Raw genomic sequence first — 24,955 nt, forward strand, 5'->3', positions numbered from 1 at the left:
TGCAGTGGGAACTAAGGTTTTCAAAATCCTGGATACATCACTGCATATGCTATTTCTATTTACACTTAAAAAGTCAAATCAGAAACTCTTTGAGGTCATTTAAATAACTAATTGAAAATTAATAGAGTGCCACAAACTCATCCAAAAGAAAACAGTGATTAAAAAGTAAAGCAAACACAAACATAAACATGCCTGTCTTATACACACACACTGTACTGTGGGTTGAATATTACCAATGAAACATTTGGCTCTGCTGTTCCATTTTCTTAAAGGTAAAGCAGAGTGAAACAAATATATACAGAACTGCTTGGAATTGTAACACAAATTTTTATTTTATATTTGTCCTCAAACTTACTCAAGCTTGGCAAGGATAAAAAAGGGTGGTCACAGGGGCCAACCTCTGAGCTTACTGAGAGGACAGGGGTAGGGGGAGACAGAGAGAAGGGAGGGAGGGAGGAACTGTATATATTTGATTATTTAAGGCCAGCTCATGAGCAAAATATTTTCCTTCAATTACACCTAATTATTTTACTGTTTACATTTCCTAATGAAACGAAGCCGCACCAAACAAACAACTGTGAAGGGCTGGTGTTCAGCAAGTGCTTAATCATCGATCGGCAAGCATAGAAGGATCCTGAAATTCCGCAAAGCTGGCCTGTTTGAGTAGAAAGGCGTATTTTATCCCAATCAGTGCCTGCAAGCACAACTGTCCCAGCCAAGGCGCATTCGGCGCTGCACAGCTCAACTGTGACGACCCACACACAGCACTTGCACATCAATTATGATCATCATAATCACGGTCGTTAAGCTGAATGTTCATTATCATCAGGATGCTAGTGACAGCAGATTCAATCTCTGGGTGCAGTCTGCAAGAGCTCGCAGTCCCACCCAAGTTTCTGCAGAAGGCGATGTGGCACATTAAATCTGTGATGTGTTCCCCATCCTACTCCATTCCTAAAGCTTGGACAGGGAAGGTCAGCTTTATGTTCTGTGCAATATGCTTAGTTCCCCAAATTATTTCTTTGGAGTGCTGGATATTCCTATGCTTTGTATCATATACAATCATGTTTGGGGCCCAAGTGCATGAGCAGATGCAGAGCAGGGATGTCTGCTGTCATAATTCAACTGTAATCAGGAAGATGGAGAAATGAGTTAGCAACATGAACCATCCTCAGCATCTCTCCTGATTTTTGAAAACCATGGGACACAGGAAATGGTTCCACTAAAGGTAGTTGTCTAAAAGGCAGACAGAAGACCATTCCAATTCAGATAAGGACAAAGATGGTCACCTCTGCTCTGGTAAATGTGAACACGGGTATTTCAACAAACAAAGCATGTTGATTGTGCAGAACTATTGATCGTCAGATTCCTAGACCTGCCTGAACAGATGACGTTAACGTCAATTGACCATGAGTGTTTAGTTCACACCCATTCAGAGCTCAGCACTATAGGGAATTATAATACTAAAGTATTTACCTCAACTTCAAAGTCTGATTACTTGAAGCACTGAATTAAAATTGAGTAGCTTAATTGGTGCAGTTCATAAGTAGATTTAAGAAATATGGGTAATTTGCATGATATATAAATTATTTCATTATTTTTACTTCTTAAACAATATAATATAGGGCTGGGGAAATGGCTCAGTGGATAAAACACTTGTCAAGTGTGAGGACAGGAGTATGAATCCCCAGAACCCAAGTTAAAAGCCTGGCAGGCGTGGAAACCACTTGTAGTCCCAGGTAGGTAGAGAATCCCTAGTGAAAGCTAGCTAGCTAGACTGGCCAGAACCAGCAAGCTCCAGGTTCAGTGAGAGACTCATGGACAGCAAAGGAAGAAGGATATCTATGTTAGCTTTGCACACCCACACACGTATCCACACACATGTAAAACTGCCTACAGACATGCAAACATGCTATATGCAAGCTTGATACAAACACAAGAAAAAAATATACACACAACACTTACTTTTTTTTATTACTGACTTCATTTTTTTTAGGGAAAAAAGTATTATTTGCTCTCAATTCATTGAATTTATGATTTTTTTTGTATAAAGCTCTTCGGAGCAAAACAAAGCAAAATGCAAATGGACACTTAATGACATCAATCTACTGCATCCAATGGCAGGGTGGGTACTTAATGACATCAATCTACTGCATCCAATGGCAGGGTGGGTACTTAATGACATCAATCTACTACATCCAATGGCAGGGTGGGTACTTATTGACATCAATCTACTACATCCAATGGCAAGTTGGGTACTTAATGACATCAATCTACTGCATCCAACCAATTATGCTTTGTTTGTTCTTGACGGGCTGGAGATTGAGTGCCAACTCTTCACACATGCTAAGTAAGAGCCTTAACACCCAGCCACATCCTCAGCCCTCAACGCACATTTAATGTATATAAACACTCCACCTCCCTTGTCCTTTTATTCTTCTGCACTTGAACCTAACAATTCGAGTCTCCTAAGATTAGCTCTAACCCTCCAGTAATAATCTATGGTCTCTAATTCTCAAGATCAAGAAGTCACATTTTCTAAAAAGAAATGAACTGCTAGGTATATTAGCACACACCTGGAATTCCCACACTCAGAAAGCAGATGCAGGAGAATCGCCACAAGCTTAAGATCTCGCTAGTCAGTTAGCAGGCTAACCAAACACACATAGTGAGACATTGCTAAAAAGTGTAGAATGGTAAACAAACCTACTTAAAAATTATTAATTCTTACCCAAGTTATTCGGTATCAAGTCAAAATATAAAATATTTTCAGTAACTCCTAGGTTTTACAAGTAGTGAAACAACTAACCCTGTATTGTATTATCACGGTTGCCCCCAGAAGGATAATTTGATTAGTTGGTGCAGTCATTTGAAGAGTAAAGGAAGATGGGAAGGAACAAGGAAGAGAGGAGGAAGGTGGAGCTCATCACACTCCTCACAGTTTGCACAGGACTGGGGAGGCAGTGCTTTATTAACATTTACTGAATCTGTACTTTCTTCACTTACTGTTCATGAATTACAGATTGTCTCTAATGAGTCTTCTGAAATAATAAAATAAGCTATTCTCACTTCTTGTGAGTATTCAAATGTTTCTGTTTCTATGAAGTTGCTTAAGTGAGACAGACATGCGAGTGCACATGTTCGGACTATGTTAAGTGAATCAGGCACACAACTCTGAAAGGAAGCACGACTCTATTTAGGGAAACAGAACATTGCACAAGGATCTTTTCTACTATGACAGAGATGAACATGCTTAAAGTCACTCAGACTTTAAAGGAAGGATTTGGCTGAATTCCACCAAATGGTGAAAAGGTACCAACATGAAAAGTTACATTGATTAGAAAATGAAACACATATCACATCTGTAAACATTCAAAATAGAGCTCATATCCACTTTGTGTTTAGGAGGGTTGCATATTGGTGGAAAACATCGAGAATAGGTTGGTTGTGGGAATTTATAAAATGACAGGATAAACCCCACCTCTGCCAATCAGTTCCTAAACCGACCGAGCTCACTGTACAAACCATGTACCTGGAATTGCGAGTGCTGAAGATGCCTTTAAACAGAATGACTTACTAACTATAACTTCAAAGGTGCCTCATGGATAGATGAGATGGCTCAGGAAGCCTAGGAGCTGACTTCCATACCTGGAGCTCAGAGTAGAAAGAGAGAACAGACTCCTGAAAGCCATCTTCAGACATCCACATGTGTGTCATGTACGTGCATGCTCTCACACAAACCCACACCAGTAACAATAATAAATCAGAATGTTCAACATGAAAGGTACTGTGGTGGCTTGAAAGAAAGTGGTCTTCAAAGGGAGGGGCACTATCAGGGGGTGTGGCCTTGTTGGAGGAAGTGTGCCAAGGTGGGGGCAGGTTTTGAGGTCTCTTTTGCCCGAGCTTCCTTCAGTGTGACAGTCAGTAGATTTCCTGTTGCCTGCAAGATGTAGGACTCTCAGCTATTCCTCCAGCACCACATCTGCCTGCATGCTGCCATGCTCCTGGCCATGATGATAATGGACTGAACTTCTGAAACTGTAAGTGAGCCACCCCAATTAAATCATTCCTTTATAAGAATTAACATGGTCATGGTATCTCTTCACAGCAATACACAGACAAGTACCTTGTGGTATGTTCGAAATATTTACTTCCTCTCCTTGAAAATCCTGTATTTACATTATGGATTAAGATGGAATGAAGTGTGAAAGCACTTCTTAAAGGAATATATGACATAGCAGAGACAACAGTGTTTTTCTGAGATAGGAAGAACTGATGGTTCATGCTGTGGATATCGCTCTATATAAATAAAGCACTGATTGGCCAGTGACCAGGCAGGAAGTATAGGCGGGACAAGGAGAGAGGAGAATTGGGGAAGGAGGAAGGAAAGGGAGACCAGCTGGAGCCACCACCAAGACAAGGAAGATGTAAAGTACTGGTAAGCCACGAGCCATGTGGCAAAGTAAAGATTAATAGAAATGGGCTGAATATAAGAGTGAGAGCTAGACAATGGTAGGCCTGAGCTAATGGCCAACCAGTTTAAATAATGTAAGAGTCTGTGTGTTTATTTCATAAGTGGGCTCCAGGACTGGCGGGACTTGGTGGTGGGAGCTGGAGAAAAATTCTCCAGCTACAGGTTCAACTTGGATTTACTCAGCTCCTCAAGCTGACAGCTTGAACTAAATAGGAAGGAAGCAGATGGTGGAGGCAGGCTATGACTTCTGTACTCGACAGCCTGGGCAACTGCCCTTCAAGGAAATGGAAGAATGACCCCACAAGACAACTCAGAGACCATCATGGCTTCTGCTTCTCCCACTCAGGGCACATGGTTTCCTCCAGTATCAAAAGGGTAGGATGACTGCTCCCAATGCCCAACTTCCCTGCCACCCCAAGCAGAGCAGAGAGCCACAGTGAAGAGTCCCTGCAGCAGGACTTTAACCCACTTCTATCTCCAAGCCCGTGGGACCCACTATTCTATTCTCTACCATGAATCTGATTTTCTAACTCACATGGTATAGTATCTATCTTTCTGTACCTGACCTTTGTCATTGGCATTAAAGTCTCCCAGGTTCATCCACATCATGAATAACAGGATTTCTTTGATTTTTTTTATGGCACAACAATATTTCACTGTGTGTGTACCCCATTTCCATATGCATTCATCTTTGGTGGCTGCCCTGGCAGTGAACATGGTGTCCACTTACTTCTTTGACATACTGTTTTCATTCCCTTTGGACTTATCCTCACAATTCTGATTGCTGGGTCAAATAGTCGCACAAAGGCTTTATTAGTCTACACTCCCACAAACAGAACAAGAGTTCCCTTTTCTCACAACCTGCCAACATTTTTGTCTTTTTGGAAATGATTATTCTGTCAAGTATGAGAGGATATATTGCAGTTTCAATTTGCATTTCAGTGATAATTTTAGTGATGTTGAATATCTTGTCCATGTACTCACTAGAGACCTCCATATTTTCTTTTGAAAATCATCTTTCTAGGTCTTTGCCTTCACATAAACACATACGTGTGCACACACAGCTGCTTGTTTCCTTGCTATAGGAATTATTTGCACATTTTGGATGTTAACCCTTATTACAATGTATGGTTTCAAACATCTTCCTCATCCCACTGAATGACTCTCACTCTGTTGATTGGTGACTTCTTTGTGTACAAGCTTTTCAGTTTGATGCAATTTCATTTGTATACTTCTATTTTGCTGCCTGTGCTTCTGAGGTCATATCCAAAAAGTGATGCTGAGCCCAATATCAAAAGATTTTCTGTTTCCTCTAATAGTTTCAGGACTTGCATTATGTGTTTTGAGTTGATTTTTTAATATGGTGAGAAGTAAGGATCCATTTTCATTTTCCTGCATACGAATATCAATTTTCCCAACACTGTTTGTTGAGTAGACTACCCTTCTGCCATTGTGTTTGCTAGCATTGTTGAGGATCAGCTGAGCATACACAGTGGGCACATTTCTGTACTTCCTCTCCCATCCCATCAGTCAGTGTGTGTCTTTTAATACCTGTACCATGCATGCTGTTTTGATTACTATGGCAACACAATATATTGAAATGAGCTAGTGTGACACTTGCAACTTTGTTAATTTTGTTCACTTGATTTTCCAGGATAGTTTATTATAGCAGCAAGAACAAAAATACACCTTATAGATGCCAGCTAAAACCTACATGTTCTGTACACTTTATAAATGTGCATACTACATACACATATATGTGTCAAGTATGTAAATTCCACATTGTATACGCCAATCACATATCTCTTTTCTGTACATATAGATATATATGCACAGAGATTGAGAGAGAAAGAAATATCTGGCCTCCATGCTCAATAGTCCATTCCACTCTGGGATTTCACATTCAAACCCCAACCCTGGTCATCAGTCAAAGTCAGTGATCCACATTCCTGATTATAGGAAATATAATCATAAAACGTACATTAAGAACCAATAATGCAAAGAATTAATGCAAACCTCTTGCTGACACAGGTCAGCTGCACCATCTTTACAACAGCAGCTTCAAATAAGTTTATGATTATGAAGGTCATAACTGTAATGAGAATAGTTGCATTTACTAGCATCAATGTCTATCTTCAGTCTTTTAAAGCGGTACCATTACCTAGTGCTCTCATCGGTGTCTCTCGTTAGCCGTTTCCACTGCATCATGAACCTACCTTGTCACTGATCCACTTTTTAGGGTCTTGACTGCGGAAGTGTTTCTGTCCGTAAGAGCTAGGATTGTACTTGCTTGATGAGTGTATCATTGGGATGTACTTCTCCTTTTTATGGTAGGAAGAAAATGGCAAAAATCTGAAAGGACAGTGAGACAATATTCATGGTTAGAGTTCCAGAGAACTGATTCAGAGAAAACAAGGGTTTGGAATTGGAATACTTGTGCCCACTTCAACCCTGGCCACTGTCAGTATTCTTGTTTCTGGGACTTTTCCTTTTCTACTTGTTTAATGATGGAGACACTCAAACTTTTCTACTGGGATTTTTGTGAGTTTTAAATATATTATGATGTTAAACATCCAATTAACAATTTAAAAGTGCCAGATTTTTCAAAATTCATATTGTAAACAAAAATGTCTTCATCTCAAAATTGTATCAATCTCAAAAAAAAAAATAAGGCAAAACAACAGTCCAGCAGTACGGGCAGTTCTTATTGAAATCCGTTTTCTTCAAATCTCATAGCACACCCCAGGTGAAGGCACAGCTGGTTGGATGGAATGACAGTGCTTTGGAGTCAGCCCACCCCTACTCACGCCTCAGCTCTCCCTTGCTCCTCTACTTCCATGCCTAGTCACTTGGCCTCATGCGTCTTGGCTTCCACATGGGGCTGCTATGAGCAACCAGCAACCTCATGTGAATGAAGCACCTGGCGTGGAGGCTGAAGACCATGTGGGCCAGAAAACATGCTGGAGCCAGATGGTAAGAGGAGTGCCTTGGTGCATCCAGCAGCATCTTGTTTTCTTTTGAGCTTTGTGATTAGTTTAGGAATTAGTGGTTCGACATGAAAGACTAACCCTCACACTCCCACAGCACTGTCACCGTGGTACACTCTCAGTGTAACCTGGTGACCCCACACTCCCACAGCACTGTCACCGTGGTACACTCTCAGTGTAACCTGGTGACCCCACACTCCCACAGCACTGTCACCGTGGTACACTCCCGGTGTAACCTGGTGACCTCACTCTCCCACAGCACTGTCACCGTGGTACACTCTCAGTGTAACCTGGTGACCTCACACTCCCACAGCACTGTCACCGTGGTACACTCTCGGTGTAACCTGGTGACCTCACACTCCCACAGCACTGTCACCGTGGTACACTCCTGGTGTAACCTGGTGACCTCACACTCCCACAGCACTCTCACCGTGGTACACTCCCGGTGTAACCTGGTGACCTCACACTCCCACAGCACTGTCACCGTGGTACACTCTCGGTGTAACCTGGTGACCCCACACTCCCACAGCACTGTCACCGTGGTACACTCTCGGTGTAACCTGGTGACCCCACACTCCCACAGCACTGTCACCGTGGTACACTCTCGGTGTAACCTGGTGACCCCACACTCCCACAGCACTGTCACCGTGGTACACTCTCGGTGTAACCTGGTGACCCCACACTCCCACAGCACTGTCACCGTGGTACACTCCCGGTGTAACCTGGTGACCTCACACTCCCACAGCACTGTCACCGTGGTACACTCCCGGTGTAACCTGGTGACCCCACACTCCCACAGCACTGTCACCGTGGTACACTCTCGGTGTAACCTGGTGACCTCACACTCCCACAGCACTGTCACCGTGGTACACTCTCAGTGTAACCTGGTGACCCCACACTCCCACAGCACTGTCACCGTGGTACACTCCCGGTGTAACCTGGTGACCCCACACTCCCACAGCACTGTCACCGTGGTACACTCCCGGTGTAACCTGGTGACCCCACACTCCCACAGCACTGTCACCGTGGTACACTCCTGGTGTAACCTGGTGACCCCACACTCCCACAGCACTGTCACCGTGGTACACTCTCAGTGTAACCTGGTGACCCCACACTCCCACAGCACTGTCACCGTGGTACACTCTCAGTGTAACCTGGTGACCTCACACTCCCACAGCACTGTCACCGTGGTACACTCTCAGTGTAACCTGGTGACCTCACACTCCCACAGCACTGTCACTGTGGTACACTCCCGGTGTAACCTGGTGACCTCACACTCCCACAGCACTGTCACCGTGGTACACTCTCAGTGTAACCTGGTGACCTCACACTCCCACAGCACTGTCACCGTGGTACACTCTCAGTGTAACCTGGTGACCCCACACTCCCACAGCACTGTCACCGTGGTACACTCTCAGTGTAACCTGGTGACCTCACACTCCCACAGCACTGTCACCGTGGTACACTCCCGGTGTAACCTGGTGACCTCACACTCCCACAGCACTGTCACCGTGGTACACTCCTGGTGTAACCTGGTGACCCCACACTCCCACAGCACTGTCACCGTGGTACACTCCTGGTGTAACCTGGTGACCTCACACTCCCACAGCACTGTCACCGTGGTACACTCTCAGTGTAACCTGGTGACCTCACACTCCCACAGCACTGTCACTGTGGTACACTCTCAGTGTAACTTGGTGACCCCACACTCCCACAGCACTGTCACCGTGGTACACTCTCAGTGTAACTTGGTGACCTCACACTCCCACAGCACTGTCACCGTGGTACACTCTCGGTGTAACGTGGTGACCTCACACTCCCACAGCACTGTCACTGTGGTACACTCCTGGTGTAACCTGGTGACCCCACACTCCCACAGCACTGTCACTGTGGTATGCTCTTGGTGTAACCTGGTGACTTGCTTTGCTGGTTCTGCCAAATCTTCAACAGAACTCACCAAATAAGAGTAAAGGAACAAAATCGCTCTAGCCATCCATGAGAAAGATGACAGAAGGCAAGAACATGAGCTGGAGACAGCGAGGGGTTCTTAGAAGGGAGGAAGAAGATTGGAAACTTGTAACTGACTGCGGAAGTTTGTGAAAAATGAATGTTAATGTGTCAGAAGAGGCTGATGCCCAAGGAAACTAAATCGATCTGTCCTGTAGAACTCTGGGAGAGGCTGGGAACTGAAGCTGGGAACTGCAGGAAAACACTGAGGAAAGTGGATCCAAAGTCACCTAGGGAGGAGGTGAGTCCCTGGCCGTTGTCTTCACACCATACATCCATATATTCCTAAGAGACGGAGAGTCCAGCCCCCACGGTGCACTGTGCAACCAGATGAGGGAGGCACTAGATGGAATGGAACCATTTCATCCCACAGCCAACTCATCTGGTTCCTCCTTTGCTCATCTGTAAATGAACTGTCAGCTGAACCTTCTCAAATACTTCCGGAGATATGTGCTCAAGGCTCAACCCTGGGAAATATTTTAATTAAAAGGTCACTGTGGTGTAATGAAGTCTCTCCATCAAAAGTTCAATCACACACTCAGTTCACAGCTAGATTTGTTTCCTAACTGGGAAAAATGAAGGAAAAACAAAAACCTCAGAGGAAACAGGTGTCATCCTATAGTAACCAGGAGAAAACTCATAGTTTTTAATAAACACAATCCAAGGAGACATGGTGCCCAGGAAATAAGAACTGGGTGCTTTTTTTCAAATGAAAGTTATATTTAGAAGCAAAGCAAAACTTGAAAAATAAAAATATACAGCAAGGTAAAGTAACCCACTGAGAGAAATATTTTAAAATATGGAGTCTAAAAAAGTAAAGTTGAAGTTCAGCAAATGTTAATTAATCCATTACTATTTCCCAATATTTTCACGATACATTTAATTAAAACAAGATATTTTAAAATCTAAGTCTAAGTTAAAATTTTATTTTTATTATTGTGTCCATATATTTCCTTAAACAATAAATTTAGGAAAAGTCTTACTTCATTTTCATTTTATTTTTAATTTTTACCAATGAACTCCTTTATATTGTCCAGTAAGATTTAACATTTAAGAAATTGAAATAGTGAAGTTTGAAGTTTACAAAGTTAGTTATGGAAACACGAAGGATTTGCATCTATATAGGGAAAACAGCTTTCATGAAGACAGACTATGGTCTTTCAGTGCTAATTTGTACATGGGATGGACATAAGACACTTGCAGAACTGATGTGGCCCACGAGTCCTGTATTCAAAGATAGTGTACTGAGTAGCTGCTGCATTTCAGTCTCCCTCTCTTCTTGAACAGCATTTCAATACATATGTCTTTTGTGTTTGTGCACACTTTTGTGTTTGTATACATTTGTCTTTTGTGTTTGTGCAGTTTGCTTTCTTGAAGGCACAGCCAAGGCTCACATAGTAATCCTACTTTCATTTAGCCACAGCGACTCATCAAAGTCACATGTATGTGTGCTCTTAAGTATGTGTACATATGTGTATAAGCTGTATATATTTAAAATAGATACTGTATAATCTTTAAATAACTATCTCAATATTAATAAAATTACTTAGACCTCAAGTAAAGTATAAATGGTTATGAAACTTAATTCTCACAAAGTAGCTGATAGTCAAATTTTGGTTAGTTATAAACTCATTTCAAAATTTCTTTAAAAGTTGAGATATATTCTTAGTTGTATTTTGTGCTTTTAGTGGGTGCTGTTCAATTGCCTGGACTCCACATTATAGAAGAAGTGGGGCTGCTCTATTGTTTCTGTAATCTTAACAAAGATGCAGGTCTGGGGAAATAATCATGTTTTTATTACATCCTTAAACTTATTTCATGTATGTGCATCGGGGATGTGGGTCATGGAGCACATGTAAAAATCAGAGGACAACTTCGAAGTCTCTTCTTTCCTTTCACTGTGTGGGTCCAAGCAATTGGACACAGGTTGTAAGTTGGTGGCGAGTGCCTCCCAGCGAAGCTGTCTCACTGGCCCAATCTAGAACGAAAGGCTTAGAAGCAATGGAGTTACTGTGACATATACTAGTGACTCATCATCTGACGAGGCAGTTCTAGAGGACAGGAAGCAGGAGGTGGAAATGGCTTCAGGGAAAATGAGCTATTGTAATGGACACTGAATGTTAATACACTTAATATAATTTTCTAAATAATACCAACAGAGTACCCTTTTCCTTTACAACTGTTTAATTTTCCCTCTTTTCATATATCTTATTACTGTCATTCATAATTCTAGGTTTCTCACCAACCCACTTATTTTTAGTGACAGTTAATTCAAATCTTCAAATCATAAAGCTCAATCTCCTATTGATTCAAGCCTCAAACCTTCAATCTTGCTTAGACTTTGTCCATTACCCTCCAACTGTCCAGCGTTCTCTGTGTACAGCCTACCTTTCCAGCCCATTTTCTGTTCTGTCTTCCTCTCCCATTCTGTCTCTGTGCTTCTGTCTCTCTCCTACGCTCCTCTTGAAAAGTTCATCTATTGCGCATCCTTAGAACCTAGTTTAAATCTCCTCTCCTAGACAGCCGAATCCACTTATTCCAACCACTCTTGTTTCTCTGACATTAAGGAAGGTATTTCCATACAATTATCACTTTGAAAAACAGAGATATAGGGGTGGAAGACACAGCATACTTAGATGGAATTCCCCTTTTAGGAGGGTACAGGGAACTTGGGAGCACCCACAAGTGAAATGTAATGTTTGTGGTAGATAGAAGCACAAGGCCAACAAACGACAGAGGAAGGCTATGTTTGTTCATGCCTGTGTGTATGTTGGTGCTCTTCACTTGAGAGAGCTGGGGACTGGTGGCAGATTTGGCTGTTGTCTGCCAGAGTGGATTAAGGAAGGGTGAGCCCAGAGAGTCAGGAAGCTGGTGATGGTTATTTAATGTGTGTGTGTGTGTGTGTGTGTGTGTGTGTGTGTGTGTGTGTGTGTTGCTCTGCCAATTGCTTAAATTAACAAGAACTGTGGCTCAGAATCAACTAGACATATTTTCCAAACATATATTCCTATGAGCTGAACTATCTGTGATCCAAAGTCTGACTCTGTGTCTATACTTGTAAACCCCAAGGCAATATACACTTCAGTCTCCTTGACTAAGAACCACTGACCTAACACTAAAGCAAACTCTAGAAACCTATATCAAATCTCTGTATAGCTTTTCCTGGGAGGGGAAGGGCATCTTTTCATCACCATGGTTTTAGTCAACAACTTTACAGTGATAATTTCTATATCTCTATGTACAGACACGTCTTTAACACAAAATAATGTTTTTCCAATGTGCACTAGTGACATTCAGCAGGTCCACAGTAGGAAACTCAAATAAGAAGAAGTGCTGCTGCACAACACAATTCATCTTATCAATCATCAGCCTATGTTATTAATCCACCTATGCTTGCTTCCTATTTATGTTTACGTTAAGATCATCACTATTTAGTCAGTCATCTAAGTCAGAAGTCATCAAGTCAATCAGGAATCTTTACTCATAGTGTCATAAGGAGTGTATCTGCCTAACATGACAATGCTCCCCGAATCCATACTCGATTCCTGTGTTGAGGGCATATGTCCATTGATGTAATATGTCTTTATCCCAAGCCTATCATTTGAGTGAGCCAGTTTGATAGTTCAAGTTAAGTAAAATAAATGCTCTATCACAAGTATGACTGGAAAACCATCAGCTGTGTCTTCTGTAGTCAAGTTTCACAGGGTGCCTCGGAGAGCAAAGTGAACCCCTGAGCTGTGTGCTTCCAGCATAGGAATGGCTTCATCCATGCCATCTCCTATGTTCCTGTCCTCGCTTTGCTCAGTTAACTTCTGTTCAGCCTTCAGGTCTCTTCTAGTCTTTCACACACTTTTGACCTCTAAATTGAAATGCACTAGGGATTATATGAGAGTGTACAAGGGTTATTAGAGAACGAAAGTCCAGGTGTTAAAATGTTTACTAACAAAAAGATGTATGTGAGTATGAAACAAATTCCACAGATTCCCAGCACTGAAAACTGAGTCAGTAAACTTTCCCTTCGTATGCCAGTCACTGTATTGAAAGAGTCCTTCAGTTATGACAAAGCCTGATGGAAGGACTAGAACATCTCTCCGTTATTTGTCTTATTCCGTAGACTATGTGCAATATTCTCAAGTATATCGCTAGACTAGATATAAATGACAAATTACAAAGATGATGTAATGTAAGTCGAACTTCTTTAGATTTTGAGGACTTTAGGGATAAAACAGAACTCTAGTGTCCTTTGGTCATTCATTGAAGGCAGTTTTGTTTCTTCCAAGGAGCATGGTCAATAAGAGAGTGTAATTCTTCCCACATGCTGGTGAACACAGGGTTCTTTTAGAAGACTCTAGAGCTTCTTAAAGGCTTATTATCATGCTCCCCAGTGCTATGAAGAACCAGAACTTCATCAGAAAAATTAAGCTAGAAAAACGAAGGCAGAACATTGTGACTTCCCACTAGAAATTAGCTGGAAGAGGCCTAGGAATCCTTATCAACAGAATAATCAGGCTCAGTGGTACCCCAAAGCACCCGCTGGGCAATGCAATTGCACAGAAACTGCTCTCCTATCACTGCTTGCTTGGAGTAGTCTTATTAAAGGGGTTAGCTAATTTCATATTTTAACTTTAAAGGGCTCTGCTGATTAATAAATGCTGCACACTGTGCTAGTAATTAAAATAAGTGGAAGAGTTACAAATAAAAGTTGAATTGTTAAGGCAACATCAAAAAATATATGATAATCCCTGTTATCATAATATATAGTAACAGTTCAGAAATGTGGAAATTATAAAGGTCCAAAGTGTTTGTTTAATCACACAAGTAAAGTAGTTATGCAATGTATTGTTTCTTCCCTCTTCAGATAAATGCAGACAGATCTTTTATCCATATGCAGCATATTTTAATGTCCTTTAAAAGGCTGCTATTTTAACCTAGTTTTTAACTTTTCCTATAACATTTTGCCTATATAGTGCCCATGAAAAGATACTGGTCTTTAGAAACACTAGAAAAGTTCTAGAAGTGAGTATTTCAGCATTTACTAGGGGTCCCATCTAAGTCAAGTTGGAAATGTACAGGACATGAAAACAGATAAAATGCATGTTTTGCATGTTTTCGCGATTAGTTCAACAGTGCTTTGGGGGAGCTCAAGAGTCAGAGTTGCTAATTTACTTTGCTACTACATATTTATAGGCTAGCTCTCATTTTACCTGCTCTGAATAATTATTAGATAATAAACTTGACTTTTTCTAAAAGACCGATTATTCCTCTGATCCAGGGTTATCTAGCATATATATGAACTAGAGACAGCTATTGCATTGGTGATATGCAGATTCTTGTCTTTCCAGTTGTGGGTCTTCCCTTTAGCAGCTGAGCCATTTCTCCAGCCCAGGATGCAGAGTCTAAAATAGAAATGTGCATGTCTACAACATGATAGAATGGTGATGTGCTCTTCTGAGGGCACATCAATTACGCTTTTACTCCAAAACTATGAAAGAACCTTGAGTCCCTGTTTCCAAAGGATCCCCCAAGTTCAGTTCAGGCTTATAATTAATCTCAACACCTAATCTGGGTCTCCAGATTTGAACACCTTTAGGGAGAGATTTTATATATTTTTGACACTATTATAAATTACTGCATATTTGGTGGCTTACACACACAAATTTAGTAGTAAGATTCAGAAGGTCAGAAGTCTGAGAGGAGTGTCACTGAGCTCAAATGGAGTCCCTGGAAGGCTGCCTTCTTTGTGGAGGCTCTAGGAAGAATTATGGTTTGGATCTGAAATGTCTCTAACAGGCTTATGTGCTTGAAGGTTTAGTCTTGGTATAACTCCAACCAAGGAGAACATGTTAAGACACAGAAGACAGAAAATGAAGACACCAGAAGATGGAACAATTTCCTGTGCCCATGGATTGGTAGGATTAGTATTGTAAAAATTGCCATCTTACCAAAAGCAATCTACAGATTGAATGTAATCCCCATCAAAATTCTAAAACATTTTTTCACAGGAACTAAAAAACAATCTTAAACTTCTTATGAAAACAAGTACTGTTGTTCATCTTTTACTCTTTAAGGGGGCCTGCCACCCAGCTCCCAAATAAATCTTAAGGCTTATTCTTAATTATGAATGCCCGGCCCCAGCTTGGCTTGTTTTTTTTGCCAGTTTCCCTTAAATTATCCCATCTACATTTTGCCTCTGGGCTTTTCCCATTCTCTTACTTCTGTAAATCTTACTCTTACTCAGTGGCTTGCTGTGTAGCTGGGTAACCGATCCCTGTTGTCCTCCTCCTTCTCTGGCTCCTTCACGCTCCTCTAGAGTTCTTCTTCTATATATTCTCTCTGACTACCAGCCCCGCCTATCCTTTCTCCTGCCTTGCTATTGGCCAGTTCTTTATTAGACCATCAGGTGTTGTAGACAGGCACAGTAACACAGCTTCACAGAGTTAAACAAATGCAACATAAACAAAAGTAACACACCTGAAAATAATATTTTACTACAAACAAGCTAACAAAAAAGCTGGGATAGCTAAACCAACAACAAAAAGAACTGCTGCAAGTATCACCACCCCAGATTTCAGTTGTATTACAGAGCCATAATAATGAAAACAGGATGATACTGGATAGAAACAGACACACTGATTGACAGTATCAAATTGAAGATGAGGACATAAGACACACACCTACAGACACACTAGAGAAAAAGACAGCATCTTCAACACATGGTGCTCATCACATGGGATGGCTGCATGCAGAATTAAAATAGATCCACTTATCACCCTGCACAAAACTCAACTCCAGATGAATCAAGGACTTCAACATAAGACCAGATACTCTGAATCTGTTAGAAGTGAAAGTGGGGAACAGGCTTGAACTCATGGCCACAGAAAAGGATTCTCTAAACAGGACACTGACAGCACAGGCACTAAGACCCACAATTAATAAATAAGACCTTATGAAGCTTGGAAGCTCTGTCCAGTAAAGGAAAGCATTATTTGGACAAAGCAGCAGCCTACATAATGGGAAAAGAGCTTTACCATTTATACCTATGATAGAGGGTTAGTACCTAGAATATATAAAGAACTAAAAAAGTCTGAATAGCAACAAAACAAACTGCCCAGTTAAAAAGTAGAGTATAGAACTCAATGAAGTTCTCAAAATATGAAACACAAGTGGCATAGAATCACTTATATAGGGGCTGGAGAGATGGCTCAGGGGTTAAGAGCACTGACTGCTCTTCCAGAGGTCCCGAGTTCAGTTTCCAGCACCCACATGTTGGCTCACAACCATTTATAATGATGCCCTCTTCTGGTCTGCAGGGACACATGCAGACAGAACACTGTATACCTATAAATGAGTAAGAGTAAATTAAAAAAAAAGAATCACTTAAATAAATGTTAAACACCCTTAGTCATCAGGGAAATACAAATAAAAAATACTTTGAGATACAATCTCACCTCAGTCAGAATGGCCAAGATCAATAAAACAAATGACAGCACATGCTGGCAAGAATGTGGGGCAAGGGGAACATTTATTTATTGCTGTGGGAATGCAAACTTGTATAGCTACTACGAAAATCACTGTGGCAGTTCTTCAGGAAGATAGCTCTACTTCAAGATCCAGCTATACTACTCTTGAGTAAATGCCCAAAGAACTCTACACCCTACACAGAGACACTTGATCATCCATGTTCATTGCGGCTCTGTATTCATAATAGTTACCAATTGGAAACAGCACAGATGTCCATCAACTGATGGATGGATAATGAAAATGTGGTACATTTATAGAATGGAATATTTTCTATCTGTTAAGAAAAATTAAATTATGAAATTTGCAGGTAAACGGATGGAGACAGGAAAAATCCTGAGTGAGGTAATCCAGACTCCCCACCAATAAATATTTTATGTTTTGTCTTATTTGTGGTAAGGTTTCTATATGTTGTGCTACAATCTGAATAACTTCAGAGGTTAGGTACCTAGTAAGGACTAATGGGGAGAGAAGGATCTCCCAAGGAAGGAGAAATAGAATATACCATTATAGACAGATAAAGAAGAAAGTAGAATAGCAGGATTGAGTAGGGAGATAGATGGGAAAGAAAGGTAAAGGAGGGAATATGGGGGAGGACAACTAACACTAAAGGTCAATTGAAAACTCATATGGAAATCTATTACTGTAGAAACTTCCTAAAATATATACATATGAAAGGAATCTAAATCGAGTCACCAAATAATAGGGAGAGAATGACATAACAAGGCATCTTATGCCACCAAGTAAAACCTTCAGTGCCAGGAATGGGTTTATCTTGTTGTTGGCTATGTGGACCCCATGGAAACCAGCAAACATCACAGGCCATTGTCAGGGTTATTGGTTGCTCTCCACAACCTGATGGTAAAGTCCTATTGCAAAAGACAATGCTTACTTATGTCATCAAACAGAGAAATCAAGATGGTACACAACTAAAAACTTCACCCTTACTTGTAAGCCATTATGATTTGGAAGGTATTCTGCATAGTACAGGAGGAGAAATGTAATCATCAATATTATTAAGCTACAAATTCTGTGACCTACAGTAGCAACCTGTCTGCAAGATATGTATGATAGTGGCACAAATGTTATAGGAATAACCAACCACTTTTTAATTGTATGCAAGGCACACTCCAAGAGATGGAACCTATACCTAACACTGCTAAAGTAGTCAGGAACCTGACATTAACTAGGGCATAAGCCAACAGGAGAATGTACTATTATTTTGTTAAATGAACATAGTAATAAAATAACTCCTAATTCTGCTATGCCCATAGATTAGGGCTTCACTCAATCTCATAACAAAATTCTTATTCTTGCAGTATATGGGAATTAACACAGAGATTCACAACTGGGCAATTTGTAAAGAGTGAGGGACTTTGGATAATTCAATCCTAAATGAAATGTCTTCATCAAAACACTGCCCTTAAGGCTCAGGGAGCAATACAGAAGAGGTAGTAATATTGTAAGAGCCAGAGGTGGTAGATGACTCCAAAGAAATAGTGTCTTGCAGACATAACAGAGCTGACAGGTATTTGAGCTCACAGAGACTGTGGCAGCACTCACAAAACCTGCAGAGGCTCAAGCCAGATGAGGTCCTAGCACTGAGAGGTAGAAGTGGAAACAGGGTCCCACCCCCAAGCAAGAAGTTCTCTGCAACTGATACTATTTGACGATAGTCAAAGGGAGAACCAGTTTCTCCAGTGGAGTCACTCGGTCTATCAACCACACTCCAGGGCAGACCCCAGGCCTGGGAGTAGCTGGACAACACAAAAGGAACTTGATATTTTTGTGATCTTTTTTGTATCATTTTGGCTTTAGCAATTTTTGTCTTATGGGTTTTTTGTTTGTTTATTTCAATTTTCATTTTTGTGCTCTTGTGGGATTTTTGTTTTTTGATTTTTGTTTTGTTTCTGAGACTTGTTTTGTTGTTGTTATTGTTGAGAGGGAGAGAGAAAAATAACAAAGTTGGGTGGGTAGGGACATGGGGGGGGTCTGAGAGGATTTGGGGGGTAGGAAATGTGATTGAAACACGTTGTATGAAGTATATTTTCATTAGAAAGCCATAGAAAGTTTTTGGGCCAAATAAAATAGCATGATTTGATTTCATTAGTAAAACTGGGTGGGTAAGGTAGAAGGCAATTTATGGCCATTAAAATAGGGAATTGCAGATTCTTCCATTAAGACTTGAAGTAGAAAGAAGGGTTGAATTTGAAAGCTCCTTGTAAGATGGAATGCACGGAGCTTCAGGACTGATAGGATACGGTGATGGAGGAGAGGGAGATCCACAGCCCACCTTGAGCAGGCAAGTGGGGCCACAATTCACATTCCAGTCAAGGACAAGGAGGCCAGTGTGTCAGGCACTAAGTCTTAGACATTTGGTGAGGTACAAATGAAGATGGAGCTGAAAATGTAATTTTGGAGTGCAGAAGCAAATCTTGGACTTGTAGAAACCATTAGCAATGATGTGGTAGCTGAAGTCTCTCAGACAGAAACAACAACTCGCAGATTGTATTCATACGAGATAATGTCTGACATCAGCTGATGTTACTACTTTCCAACAACACTAGTGTAATACTTTCCAAACCAGCTCCACTGAACACAGTATTTCTTCATAAATGCATCATTATCTGTGACTTGTCCTGTTGTGACAAAATTCCTTCACAGGAGGGAATTTGATACTTATATATGGATACTTACATATGTCACACTGTATGGATAGTCTCCTTTTATATTCATTTAAGGACCCCCATCCACTGAATGGTGGTACCCACATTTAAGGTGAGCCCATCCACCTCAATTAATGCCATTGGATACCAACAGACATTGCCTGAAACATGAAGCTCTGATTTGGGACTGTTCTGTTATGAACTGTAAAATGATTCCTATCCATACAAAGTCTTCCACTCTTAACCTGTCACAGCGATTTAATTACTGACAACATGGCCCTTTGTGACCTCCTTCCAAACTTTTTCTCTAATTGTGGAAACAATGTCACATGTACACAAACATATTCTGATTGCTCCCCCAACTGTTCTGCCTAGTCTCCCTTCTGTATCAACCCCACTTGACTACTAGTTCCTTCTCCAGACTCACGACTGTGGGCTCTGGAAAACAAAGACTTGTACTATGTGTGTACAGGAAATTCTCCATATGTAAGTATCAAATTCATGTATCTCTGCATTATGTTGTGCTAAAATGTTTGATTTTGAAAATTACTGTTTGAGTTGCCAACAAGTTTCATTTAAAAAGGGTTCCATGAATTTAGCTTGGGACTAAAACCATTCCCAATTGGTTTTGAAATGGCTCTAAATATACTTCTGCCATTTTGTACGATGTATTTAAGCAAAGCTGTAATGTCAGCACTGATGATTTGAAAATCAAAATGCCAGTCAACTTTGAAAAGTGCTGAAGATACTGTTTCCTGCAGATTCAAATATTCAACCAACTCAATTCTTTATATAAAAATAAACAACCACTTCCATTTTATTATACTCAGTTTGCTTAACCTTTAATATGTTGTAAATTGTACATATAAAATTATTTTAAAATAAATTCTATTGTGGTTTACATCAGTTATTTGTATGACTACATATTTATACACTTGGGGTCAAATACAAATTTCTTGAGCTTAAAAAGGGATAATGAGTGGTGAAAGTTTCTGAGGCCCATAAATTAGAGTAGTATGTGAAGCCAAGCCTGTGTTTGTAATGTGACTTCCTCCCACTTCTCGGAGAGCTGCTGTGCAGAAGTATGATGCCTGTAGCATATGCAGGTGTGTGTGTGTGTGTGTGTGTGTGTGTGTGTGTGTGTGTGTGTGTGTGTGTACATGTGTGATTTATGTGCAATTGTGTGTGGGGGTGTGTGCTCCTGTGTGTGGTTGTGGGTGCCAGAAGAAGACACTGGATGTCCTTTCTGCCTAGTTTCTTGAAACAGGGTGTCTCACTGAACCTAAAACTAGACTAGCAAAGAACCACCCCAGTGAACTCCTTTCTGTCCCTCAAAATGTGGTGTTACAGATGCACACAGTCACCTTTTGAGCATGTGTACTGGGGATTTGAAATTTGGTCCTCTGCATGAAACAAATATTATTGCCCACTGAGCAATCTTTCCCAGCCCTGGTAATTAACAGGCCTCTTTACAATCTTTTAAGGTAACATTTCTATGCCCCTGACAGACAGGGAAATAGAGGCATAAGAGCATACTGCTGATGTTGGGGTGGGGGCAAGGTTTGAACTTGCATCATGCAAATTCCTCTTAATAAAATGTAATGTCATCTTCATGATGACATGAAGGCAAAAGGCACTGTACATCAATGCAGTGCTATGGCTCTAGCCCTTGTGATCAGAAGTAAAGCTCTGCCTCTCCTGACTGATACACAGATGGTCACTGAACAAGCCTCAGGCTGGTAACAAACATCCTGCCTTTGACTTCTGGCAATTTGTTAATGTAGAAAGAGGGTCTTCCACATTTAAAACATACATCTCTGTGTAAGTGTAAGTTTCTTTCTATGATTTCATCATGAGCTTATCATTAACAGACATGTAAAGCCTCGCTCTAACATTTCTACACAAGATACAATTATGGGTTATCTACCATACAAAAATGCAGTTGTTTCAGAATAAGTTACAAAGCATCAGTATTTCAAACCTCCTACAATGGAACGAACCTTGCACTAACTATTGAAAGCAATTGCTGCCAAAAGCATAAATGGTCTGAACTTCTTAGTGAATCTTCAGCAATTCTGACTTAGCTTATTTCTGACAGGCTTGTTAATCTTGGAAATCCTGGAAGTATCCAAATGCTTCAGCATGAAGGGTCTTCACAAAGACCACAGGGTGCTGTGGGATGTTCTTTATGGCAAATGTGTTGCTCTGATTGGTCAATAAATAAAACACTGATTGGCCAGTGGCTAGGCAGGAAGTATAGGCGGGACTAACAGAGAGGAGAAAAGAAAGAACAGGAAGGCAGAAGGAGACACTGCCAGCCGCCATGATGACAAACAGCATGTGAAGATGCCGGTAAGCCACGAGCCAAGTGGCAAGGTATAGATTAATGGAAATGGATTAATTTAAGCTGTAAGAACAGTTAGCAAGAAGCCTGCCACAGCCATACAGTTTGTAACCAATATAAGTCTCTGTGTTTACTTGGTTGGGTCTGAGCGGCTGTGGGACTGGCAGGTGAGAGAGATTTGTCCTGACTGTGGGCCAGGCAGGAAAACTATAGCTACATCAGGGACACATGTTACTTACATGTGGTCTGTGGGGAGTCTCCAAACACCTTGCTTTGGGAATAACACTGATGCTTGATCTTGCAAGGCTGATAAAGAAAATTCTAAGAAAAGGCATCATGATATGTTTGAAAAACATTGACTTCTCCATGAGCATCAATGAGATAACCAACAATATCAATTATTTTGGTAGTGAGTCTTCCCTTTCATAAACTTTGCATTGTTGAAAATAGAAAAGTAAGGCCGGGCAGTGGTGGCACACGCCTTTAATCCCAGCACTCGGGAGGCAGAGCCAGGAGGATCTCTGTGAGTTCGAGGCCAGCCTGGGCTACCAAGTGAGTCCCAGGAAAGGCGCAAAGCTACACAGAGAAACCCTGTCTCGAAAAAAACCAAAAAAAAAAAAAAAAAAGAAAATAGAAAAGTAATTCTGAGCTGGGTGTAGTGGTACATGTGAAACCAGCACAGACAAGGACAAGGAAGGAGGTACCAAGCTTAGGGCCAGCTTGGGCCACATGGTGAGGACCCATCTCAAAATAAAAGCAAAAAAATTTCAGGACATATCTCTTTATGTATTCATGACTAAGCTATATATTTTGCCTAAATTTGAGGCACAGAATCTTATGTAATTTCTGAGGTAAATATATGTATTTTCCCCAAAACTAATAGGTCAAGGTATTTTTTTCTTATTTTTGATATATTGCATTAACTTGGTCAGATATTGAAAGAATCTGCTAAATGTCCTATAGTTATTTTCACAACTAATAGTAGTTCTAAAATGAAAACCTAGACAATTTCTTTGGGTGCATGCCCATTTTATCTTTAAGTTTGTGAACATTTTTATTTTTCAATATTTGTTCAAATTTTCTTTATCCTAAAGAGTCATATGTATATTTCTTGACTGATAAAATGATCAAAAACCCACTGTGAAGGAGAAATGTCATTCTTGTTTCTTTATACAACATATTTTAATGCATTTGTAATTACTATTATATAAGTTATTGCCATGTAATATACAGTGATGGTTAGTAGTTATTGTGTATGGCATTTTATATATTATAGTATGCTATTATATAGAAATTTATAGTAGTCGTTTATATCATATTAAATTATTACATTGTAATTAAAATCACTTGTATTATTACCATTATCATTTAGTACATGAAATGCTAAAATACTGTTAAGATACACTGCAATAATGATTACATGAGACAGTCTGGGATAATAACAATAATAACAATAAGACCATTCTAGATTTACAATGGTCCATTATAAATTACACGTGACTATATTGTGCACAAAGCACCTTAAGAGAAAGGGAACATCAAAGAGAAGAATGTTATGTGTTAAGGCCTAAGTCACCAACACTATTAAAATAATTTACACTGAATATGCTGACAGATTAGCCTCTGTTTTTACTTATTCTCCTCAGTCTAAACTTAGTTCTTCCATTGTACCTGATGTAAGAAACTGTGTTGCACTGTTGTATTCAAACACAGCTAGTCCACAGAACATGTGCTTATTCTATTATGTTATTTTGAAAGCATCATAAATAAATATGCATTCATTAGACACTTCAAGATTTTAGCTTCAGACATGCACAATTGTCATTTTCCCTCTGAAAGCACCACTGGTATTCCTCTCTTTTGAGAAGCACACACACAAATAGAATTTTAGGGGAGTGGCATATGGATTTGCATTTTTCCCTGTGAGTGGAGTATATACAATCTACCGTCAGAATTGCCCTCACAACGTTGTGTACTGTAAAATGATTGCCACTCAATAGGCAGAGGATGACTTTACTTTTCTGAACAAATAAGGAAAGCATTCTCTATAAAATTAGGTTAACAGGAAATACTGGAAGATTGGAATCAGCAAACACAACCCAGCTAAGCACTCACATCTTGTCGCTCACATTGCGCATCCGTTCCTCTTGCTTAAATGCCTCCCTGGCCAGCTTTAAGTGGTTGATGGGTTCTGCCACCCTCAGGGTGGGCTCCAAAGGCTTGTAACGCTGCTGCAGGACTTCATTGATGTCTCGGAAGGGTCCCTAACAAGACAGGAGGACAAATGTGTTTCACTACGGAAGAGTCCCAGACACACTGACAACTGTGGTGCTGAACTACTAAATATAATAAGTTTATTCAATTATTTTTTAAAACATTTTTTCTCAGAAATAAAACAAGCAAATACAAGAGCAAGAATATCAGCCAGGTGGTGGTGGCACACGCCTTTAATACCAGCACCTAGGAGGCAGAGGCAGGAAAATCTCTGAGTTCAAGGCCAGCCTAGTCTACAGTGTCGGTAGAAGTCCAGCCATCATCCTGCTCAGCCTAGGCGAGCCAAAGGCAGCTCAGGCATTTGCTGTGTCGTTAACGACATACTGTTTTATATTTTTTTTCACCACTGTGTTAGAGAGGAATAATACAAAATGGACAAAGATTTCTAATCTCATTCCTTATTCTTAAAAACGTCTCCTTTAGATGGGTTATTACTAAGAAGTCGCAGCTGGAGCTTCTGTGAACGCTGAGTGAAGACTGTGGGGCTAATAAAAAGAAATGATTCACGCCTCATTTATGTTCACTTATGTTTTACATTAATAGAAACCAATAATAGGAACCAGTTACCATAAAAGTCATGGACCGTAAATAACACAAATGGCAGATCAGTATCATCTAGTACTTTCCGCAGCTGGACAGGAGGATTGCTATATTTGAAAGTGGTTAATGGATTTGTATTGGAAGT

General features: G+C 40.5%; 1 protein-coding gene across 1 annotated transcript in view; it reads right to left on the reverse strand.

Annotated features, from left to right (window-relative positions):
• Spata17 (spermatogenesis associated 17) overlaps positions 1 to 24,955 on the reverse strand; it is a 174,574-nt gene that overhangs the window by 40,272 nt on the left and 109,347 nt on the right. Inside the window, 2 exon segments of the mRNA XM_052737958.1 lie at positions 6,691 to 6,826; positions 24,112 to 24,260. Of these exon segments, the coding sequence (XP_052593918.1) occupies positions 6,691 to 6,826; positions 24,112 to 24,260 (285 nt within the window).

The sequence above is a fragment of the Peromyscus californicus genome, unplaced genomic scaffold (assembly GCF_007827085.1).
Source record: "Peromyscus californicus insignis strain IS unplaced genomic scaffold, ASM782708v3 Scaffold_14__1_contigs__length_90479793_seg_2, whole genome shotgun sequence".
NCBI lineage: Eukaryota > Metazoa > Chordata > Mammalia > Rodentia > Cricetidae > Peromyscus > Peromyscus californicus.